Genomic DNA, 9,855 nt, shown 5'->3' on the forward strand with positions numbered 1-9,855 from the left:
GCCAACAGTTAGTTTTCAATAACAACCTACCACAATCTCATGTTCTAAAAGTTTGCTAGAACAGGCCAGGTTCAAAGAAATTAACATGAAAATGTCCAAAAAGGGATAGAGATAAAAGAAAAGTCAGTAAAAGCTTAGAGAAAATATTAATGAAGAAAGGGCAACTTTCTGAAATCAAAAATCGCTTTTCTCTACCTCTTGTAGGTGGTATTCTAATTGATGGGTTGCTCCTTGCAGTTCCAGGTGGGCGCTGGATAGAAATGCCAATGGCACCATCCCAGATGGCTTCATCCTCTTGGGCTTCTCAGATAACCCCAGGCTAGAAATGACCCTATTTGTAGCTGTATCTGTCTTTTACACAGTAACCCTCGTGGGCAACACCACCATCATACTCCTGTCTCACCTAGACCCTCACCTGCACACCCCCATGTACTTCTTCCTCACCCACCTCTCCATCCTGGACCTCTGCTTTACTACCAGCTGCATCCCCCAGATGCTGGTCAATTTCTGGGGCTCGGACAAGACCATCAGCTACCTGGGATGTGCAGTCCAGCTTTACATCTTCCTGGGACTTGGAGCTGCAGAGTGTGTCCTGCTGCTGGTCATGGCCTTTGATCGCTATGTGGCAGTGTGTCGACCCCTGCACTATGCAGTAATCATGCACCCAAGCCTGTGTCACAAGCTGGCATTCCTGGTCTGGGCAAGTGGAATTTTTGGCACCTTGGTACAGTCTCCCACCACGATGAAACTCCCCTTTTGCCACCACCACCAGGTTGACGACTTTGTCTGTGAGGTCCCTGCACTGATCCGCCTGGCCTGCGGAGACACGCATGTCAATGAGCTCCAGATTTCAGTGATTGGTGCCATCTTCTTGATGGGGCCACTTCTGCTCATCCTTGTCTCCTACGGCCACATCGCCCAGGCAGTGCTGGCCATCCAGTCCCGGGAGGGCAGAACCAAGGCCTTCCGCACCTGCTCTTCCCACCTGGCCGTTGTCTTTCTCTTCTACTGCAGTGTCACTGCTGTCTACATCCGACCCCGGAGTCACTTTTCCCAGAAGGGAGGCAAGTTCCTAACTCTTTTCTACACTGTGGTGACTCCCACTCTCAACCCCCTCATCTACACTTTGAGGAACAAGGACATAAAGGGAGCTTTCAAGAGGCTCTTATGGAAAGACAGAATGGCCAGTGAAGAGTGAGGAAAGGGCTCAGACTCAAAGGGAGATCAGCTTCCTTTGCTCAAATGTGTGATTCCCATGCATGAGAACTCTCAACTCTCACCTCTAGTGGAGGGGATGTTAGCCTGCTTTGTACAGTGGACTAATGAAATCTACATTTGATGCACCTGACTCTGTTATCTTTTATTTTTAAGATTATTTATTTATTTATTTGACAGAGAGAGAGAGATCACAAATAGGCAGAGAGGGAGGGAAAAGCAGGCTCCCTGCTGAACGGAAAGCCCAATGCGGGGCTGGATCCCAGGACCCTGAGATCATGACCCGAGCTGAAGGCAGAGGCTTAACCCACTGAGCCACCCAGGTGCCCCCTGACTCTGTTATCTTTAAACAGAGATGCTGGAGTAACACTGGGACTTGTCAGGAAGTAGACACCACTCTCATTATAAAAACAAAAAGAAAGCATTTATTATGAGGAATTATTAACTAGATATTGAAGGAAGGAAAAGGCAAAAAGAAGCACCCCCTACCACTAGGGGAACAAAAAGAAAGAATAGGAATTTTTCAAACTTATGGTCCAGAGAAGAGGCCCCTGGGAGCATAAGTTTTCAGACTTCTTACTTCTGAGACAGAAGCATTGCTGGCTGGGGCTGATGTCATTGAGGAAAGGTTTTGTTCACCACCTAGTGAAGAATCTTCATTCAACTGTTTTTTTTTCCTAATATACTGCCCCTCGAGATGAAATGAACAGGAAAGAAACCAAACAAAAAGCAAAGAGGGAAGAATGCATTTCCTTCCCAACACCAGCCTGCTCGCAGTCCACCTGCTTATATGAAGTCTCATAAGAAATGAGCAAGTGAAGCAGAAATATGGCATGCACACTCCCAGCATCACCCTCACCATGAAGCTGGGTGATACAAGTGTGGGTTCAGAACTGTAAACCACTGGCTTCACGTCTCATAACTCTTGACACCATGAAAGCAATGCAGAATACAAATCTAATCAAGAGGAAGGTACAGCCCTGGTCATCTTACAGATTATGCTCAGTATAATTCCCACATATCACTTTCTGTTAAGCAAAAGCTCCATGTGTGAGCAGAATAAAGATAAGAAACAAAAACAGGAGTTCTCATTCTTGAAATTCCCTAAAGAAAATAATAATCTCAAAACTGTTACAATCTTATGACTATAAAGACATTCTTACTGTGCCTGCTACACTGGATTTATTTTAAAAGAAACAATGAATTTTGAGGTAATTGTAGATGCATATGCAACTGTAAGAATTAATAGATATCCCATAGACCCATTACCCAATGTCCACCAGTGGTAACATCTTGCAAAACTGTACTACAATGTAACAAGCATTATTGACATTGATAAACAGAAAATACAGAGTATTTCCCCCAACACAAGCATCCTTCTCACTGTCTTTGAAAGCCATGCCTGCTTCTCTCCCACCGCAATCACAACTGTTTAAATCCTGGCATCAGCCCATCTATGCTGTGTTTCTACATTTTGGCCAATTTGAGAATTTTATACAAATATAACTACATAAAAAGTAGCCTTTCGAGACTGGCATTTTTCATTCAGCAGAATTCTCTGGAAATATATCGGTTGTTGTGTGTATCAATAGTTTTTTTTTCCTTTTAATTGCCAAAGATTATTTGAGGGTATCGATTCTTCAGTTCATCTAATTCACCCATTGAAAGATTCTGAGCTATCTCCAGGTTGGGGCTATCAGAATAAAGCTGCTATGAACATTTATGAACAGGATTTGTGTGATGGTTAGAATTGTGTTTCTCTGGGACAAATGCCAAAGAGTACAATTACTGAATCATATAGTAAGCACCTGTCTAATGTTGTAAGAAACTTCCATAAGCTTCCCAGGGCGGCTGTAAAACTTACTTTTCCCACAAAAAAACATAGGAGCAATCCAGTTTCTCTGCATCCTTGCAAGCATTTGGTGGTGTTGTTTTTTTTTTTTAATTTTACCCATTCTGATAGTTGCCTAAGGATATCTCACTGATTTTAATTTTAATTTCTCTAATGGCTATCAATGATGAATATTCTTCATCTTTCATCAGTGAATTGTCCTCAATAAATCTTATCTTTTGCCTGTTTTCTAATTGTTTTCTGTTGTTAAATTTGAGATTTCCTTGTATATTCTACAGGGAAGTTTCTTGTCAGACATATGGTTTGGAAATACCTGATCCTTATCCGTAGCTTGGTGCTGCTGTTGTTGTTGTTGTTTTTCCCATCATTTTAACAAAGTCTTTCACACAGCAAACATTTTAATTTTTTTAGGATTTCATTTATTTATTTGAGAGAGAGAGAGCACAGGGACAGAGTGAGAGGCAGAAGCAAGCTGAGCAAAGAGCTTGATGAGGGACTTGATCCCAGGACCCTGAGATCATGACCTGAGCCAAAGGCAGATGCTTAGCACACTTAGCCACCCAGCCACCTCTAAAATTTGTTTAAAGATTTATTTATTTATCCTAGAGAGAGGGTTAGTGGGGACAGGGACAAAGAGAGAGAATCTTCAAGCAGACTCTGAACTGAGTGAGCCCAACTCGGGGTTTGATCTCATTTGAACCAATGAGATCATAACCTGAGCTGAAATGAAGAGTGGGACACCCAACTGACTGAGCCACCCAGGAGCCCCCAAACATTTTAAATATTAATGAAATCCAGTTTACCAAGTTTTCCTTTTATGGATCATGCATTTAGTGTCATCTCTAAAACCTCTCCATGCTGTAGGTCCAAGCTATAGAAACTTTCTCCTATGTTGTTTCTTAAATTTTTGTGGTTTTTCATTTTATTTTTAGGTAATCTCTACATCCAGCATGGGGCTTGAACGTACAACCCCTAGAACAAGAGTTCATGTTCCACTGATCGAGCCAGTTGTGCATTCCATTTTTGTTGATTTCTACACAAAATGTAAGGTTAGGCAGAGGTTTATTTGCTTATTCAGCATGTGGATAGCCAATTACTCCAGCATCATTTGTTGAAAAGAGCTTCATGAGCTCCAAGACTGGGGGAGAGGAATGAATAAAAAACAAGGAAACAGAAGCCAGGGACCTCACCACAGTGTCATTCCTTGTGTCTGGAGGCCCCTAGCTGGCCTCTTCTCTCTTCTTTCAGATGCTTCCTGATACTTGTTTTATATGCAATATGCAAGGTTTCCATTGGAAAATTTGATCCATCTTCAGAGAAGACATTCCACCGGACTGTTTTTAGTTAAATGTTGATATAAATAAAGAAGTCAACAAAAGCATAACCTGCTAATGCAGTCCTCTCTATCCTGCAATAAAAGAGAACCATGTACTTGTCTGAGTACAGCTCAGCCGACCTGTCCCTGCTTCCCAGACAAATGCATGTGTCTCTGGACCTGTAACCTCCCTGCTCCAGTGTGGGATACACAGCATCAGCATCACCTGGAGCATGATATAAATGCAGAATCCCAGCTTCTAAGCCAAACCCACTAAGCTTGAATCTGCTTTTTATCCTGTTCCCAGATGATATACATGAGCAGAACAGTTTGGGAAGCACAGCTCCATGTATGATCACCCAGAAAGGGATTCCCCCTTGTTAGAATTTGTCATGCAGACAATCGGCATGGCCTCAGGGCCTACTGAATCACTCTCCATGCTTGGTCAGCTTCAGTCCTGGGAACTGCTCGTTCATCTCAAGAGGCTTGAGGAGTACCAAACCAATTCATTAATGGAATACATGCATTTCTATTGGCCTATAATCTTCATGAGCAGAATTATTCGGTGCCCTTCCTTTTGCATTCTTCATCCCACTTTTTCCTCTGCCCACTTTCTTTTTCTTTCTTTCTTCTTAAACAGCTCCTCAATTTCTTTTGTAACTTTTCTGCTTCTGCCATTCCATGCTCAGGGGACACAACTCTGTTTTATGTTCAACCTTAGATCTCATCTAAGTGAAGTCTTCCTTGAGGAAATGGAAGAAAGCTTTCAAATTTTACTTGATTCCTCGAACCCGTGATTCACTTTATGTTTGATGCTGAAATTTCATTATCACTTATTTGATCTTTGAATGCATTTACCTGGACCTATGACCATTTGACTGTTGATATGTAATTTAGACCCTTTTATTGGTGCCAAAAGGCATGGATTTTCTGCACTAACTCTGCATTAGAGCATTTAGAGCATACTAGTTTGCTAGCGCTGCCATAACAAATACCACCATCAACTTAATGGGCAGCTTAAATGACAGAAAGTTATGTTGCCACAGTTTTAGAGGCTGCAAAGTCCAAAATAAACATGTCAGCAGGGTAGATTTCTCCTCAGGTCTCTCTCCTTGGCCTGTGGGTAACTGTCTTCTCCTTGTGTGTGCCTATGGTTTTCCCTCTTTGCATGTATGTGTCCTAACCTACTCTTCTTATAAGGACCCAATCAGACTGAATTACAACCTAGCTTAATGAGTATGCTTTAACTTAATATCCTTTTTGAAGTCTCTATCTTTAAATACAGTCACCTTTTTGAGGTACTGGGGCTTGGGGTTTCAACATAGGAATTTAGGGGTGGGGGGATACAATTCAGTCTGTAACACAGAGCCATAGAGAACACAGCACAGTTCAAGTATATATTCTGAACAGACAGCTATGAATGGATATACCAGGGAAGATAATAGCTCCTCAAAGGTTAGAATGCACATGTCCATTAAGAGAGTTCTAAGCAGGAATAAGTAAAGACACAGGACTGAAAACAGGCATGGTTGTCCAATCACACTCATAGCCACAAATATCTCTCTACCCCGGGTCAGGCACAGAGATCCAACCCCCATGCACAGCTGGTCATCCACTGTCACACAGTGCTCCATTATTATGGAGACGAAGAACATGATGAGAACCTGTAGTCTTATCCCAATAATAGAATAGTCCTCATTTCTCAGACACACTTAGAGCTGAAAGAGACAATGGTACCTGTTGCATGCCAGGCATTATTCTAAGTGCTTTACAGATATTAACTCATTTCTTCCTCACACACAAATTGAAGCAGATGTGATGATCTTTGTCATGTTAGAGATGAGGACTCAGACACAGAGAGATAAAGGTGCTCCCATGGTCACACAGTCAATGAATAGTGAGGGGGTACTGGCCTGTGTGGTCAGTCCAGAGATCGTGATCTTGACCCCGGGATGGGCCATGGCAATGACAATGTTGAGGGTGTGGTATGCAGCTGTGTGTGATGTGTGGCTCTCTCTGTGTGCTACAGTCCACATCTATAGCAACAGGGAAAGTGGGGTAGCTCCTAGAGGTTGGAATCAGACATTCCTCTGGCTGGAGGTGAGATGGGAAAGAGAAAGTGGAGAGGGGAGTGCCCTCAACCCACTGATTTCTGAGCCCTGCAACTCTTAGTGGGAAACATGACACAAACACGCATTGTGGTGATGCGAGTGGCAAAGGTGCCAACTGAGAGTTCAAAGGTCTCCAGACCTCTCTAACACCACCATAAAACACTTTAGAGGAAGCACAAAGTATTTACTGCTGAAGTGATGCCTGGGTGGCTCAGTTGGTTAAACTCTGCCTTTGGACTCAGGTCATGATCTCAGGTCCTGAGATCCAGCCCCAGGTGGGGGTGGGGGAGGGGGCTGCTCAGCAGGGAGTCTGCTTCTCCTTCTTCCTCTGCTCCTCCCCTGCATTCATGCGCACTCTTTCTTTCAAATAAATAAATAAAATCTTTAAAAAAAAATCTCCTGGTGAAAATAGAAGAAAATTACAGAAAACTAAGTAGCAAAGATAAATTAAGTAAAGCAGATAGAAAATGATGACAGGCATAGAAGAATATGACTGTCCTTTTACACAAAATTATTATCACTACAGAAAAACACACCAAAACAGATGCACCTGGAAATTATTAAAACATAGCATGTTGCTGAAATGAAAGAGAATTGAATCTGAAGATTAAAAGGTCAAAAAGAAATAGAACATGCAGTATTGAAAGAGAAGTGCCTAATGAAGTTACTTGGCTTCAAAGATAAAAAAGTAGAATCTAGGGGCACCTGGGTGGCTCAGTGGGTTAAAGCCTCTGCCTTCGGCTCAGGTCATGATCCCAACATCCCGGGATCGAGCCCTGCATCGGGCTCTCTGCTTGGCATGGAGCCTGCTTCCCCCCCTCTCTCTGCCTGCCTCTCTGCCTACTTGTGATCTCTGTCAAATAAATAAATAAAATATGTTTTTTTTTTAAAGTAGAATCTAAATGTATCCAATCAGAAAAACAATTCAACTACAGAGAAGAAGAGTCAGAACAGGTTTCAATCTTAACATAAAATGGTTTCTACCAAGATTTAGTTTCAATGAGCTGTCAAACCATACTGTTGCTGTATGACCTGGAGCGAAATTTCTCAGACAAAAACAACCATGAAGATCTGAGAAACAAATTGAGGGTTTTAGAAGGGAGGGGGGTGGGGGGGATGGGTGAGCCTGAGGGTGGATATTAAGGAGGGCACATATTGCATGGAGCACTGGGTGTGGTACATAAACAATGAATTTTGGAACACTGAAAAAATAAAATTAAATTTACAAAAACTAATCATGTATTATTGTATGGTGACTAACATAACACACACATATAAAAAAAGGAATCTTGAATTTCTGTATCTTGAGTTTGCAATTATTTATATAGTTCGTTGATAGATGATGGATACACAGATACATAGATGATAGGATAAAGTAAATCTATAATGAGATTAATATGTTTAGGAACCAAGATTTTTTTTAATATAAAATAAAGATAAAAAGCCAAGAAATTAAATAAAATCCTTTAATCTTACTTTGGAACAAGAAATATCACTTTCAAGTACTGACTTATTTGTTTATTTATAAAAATAACCCAGTAGTAACCCAGAACTTACAGTCCTGATTGTAACCTGTAAATACCATTTTACTCTAAAAGAAACCAAGAATTGTGGATCTTTGGTCAATTCCTGTTAAACCATGGAGCATAACAGAAATATCACCACCACTCCAAGTAGCAAAAACTGATGTAGGAAAAGACATTAGAGTTCAAAGAGGATGACCAAGAAAGAATTCTTTTTTTTTTTTAATTTTAAAAAACATATAATGTATTTTTATCCCAAGGGGTACAGGTCTGTGAATCGCCAGGTTTACACATTTCACAGCACTCATCATAGCACATACCCTCCCCAATGTCCATATCCCCACCACCCTCTCCCGTCCCCCCTCCCCCCAGCAACCCTCAGTCTGTTTTTGGAGATTGAGTCTTTTATGGTTTGTCTCCCTCCCAATCCCATCTTTTCATTTTTTCTTTTCCTACCTCCCCCCAACCCCCACTCCCCGCCTTGCATCTCCACTTCCTCACATATAATAGTTGTCTTTCTCTGATTGACTTATTTCACTAAGCATAATACCCTCTAGTTCCATCCACGTCATCACAAATGGCAAGATTTCATTTCTTTTGATGGCTGCATAGTATTCCATTGTGTATATACACCACATCTTCTTTATCCGTTAATCTGTTGATGGACATCTAGGTTCTTTCCATAGTTTGGCTATTGTATACATTGCTGCTATAAACATTCTGGTGCACGTGCCCCTTCGGAGCACCACGTTTGTATCTTTAGGATATATACCCAGTAGTGCAATCGCTGGGTCATAGGGTAGCTTTATTTTCAGTTTTTTGAGGAACCTCCACACTGTTTTCCAGAGTGGTTGCACCAGCTTGCATTCCCACCAACAGTGTAGGAGAGCTCCCCTCTCTCCGCATCCTCGCCAGCATCTGTCATTTCTTGACTTGTTAATTTTAGCCATTCTGACTGGTGTGAGGTGGTATCTCATTGTGGTTTTGATTTGTATTTCCCTGATGCCGAGTGATGTGGAGCACTTTTTCATGTGTCTGTTGGCCATCTGGTTGTCCTCTTTGCAGAAATGTCTGTTCATGTCCTCTGCCCATTTCTTGATTGGATTATTTGTTCTTTGGGTGTTGAGTTTGATAAGCTCTTTATAGATTTTGGATACTAGCCCTTTATCTGATATGTCGTTTGCAAATATCTTCTCCCATTCTGTCAGTTGTCTTTTGGTTTTGTTCACTGTTTCCTTTGCTGTGCAAAAGTTTTTGATCTTGATGCAATCCCAATAGTTCATTTTTGCTCTTGCTTCTGTTGCCTTTGCCGATGTTCCTAGGAAGAAGTTGCTGCGGTTGAGGTCAAAGAGGTTGCTGCCTGCATTTTCCTCAAGGATTTTGATGGATTCCTTTCTCACACTGAGGTCCTTCATCCATTTTGAGTCTATTTTCGTGTGGTGTAAGGAAATAGTCCAATTTCATTTTTCTGCATGTGGCTGTCCAATTTTCCCAGCACCATTTGTTGAAGAGGCTGTCTTTTTTCCATTGGATATTCTTCCCTGCTTTGTCGAAGATTAGTTGACCATAGAGTTGAGGGTCTATTTCTGGGCTCTCTATTCTGTTCCATTGATCTATATGTCTGTTTTTGTGCCAACACCATACTGTCTTGATGATGACAGCTTTGTAATAGAGCTTGAAGTCTGGAATTGTGATGCCACCAACTTTGGCTTTCTTTTTCAATATTCCTTTGGCTATTCGAGGTCTTTTCCAGTTCCATATAAATTTTAGGATTATTTGTTCTATGTCTTTAAAAAAAGTGGATGGGATTTTGATAAGGATTGCATTAAATGTGTAGAT

At 41.5% G+C, this 9,855-nt stretch overlaps 1 protein-coding gene across 1 annotated transcript; it reads left to right on the plus strand.

Moving 5' to 3' along the window:
• Positions 1-289: 289 nt before the first annotated feature.
• LOC308342692 (olfactory receptor 2H2-like) lies at positions 290-1,198 on the plus strand (the record flags this gene model as incomplete). Its single annotated transcript, XM_080803261.1, has 1 exon — positions 290-1,198. The coding sequence occupies exon 1, from the start codon at positions 326-328 to the stop codon at positions 1,196-1,198; it is 873 nt and encodes a 290-aa protein (XP_080659387.1). The 5' UTR covers positions 290-325.
• Between the last annotated feature and the right edge of the window lie 8,657 nt (positions 1,199-9,855).

Source organism: Martes martes (genome assembly GCF_963455335.1).
Source record: "Martes martes genome assembly, chromosome: 5".
Lineage (NCBI taxonomy): Eukaryota > Metazoa > Chordata > Mammalia > Carnivora > Mustelidae > Martes > Martes martes.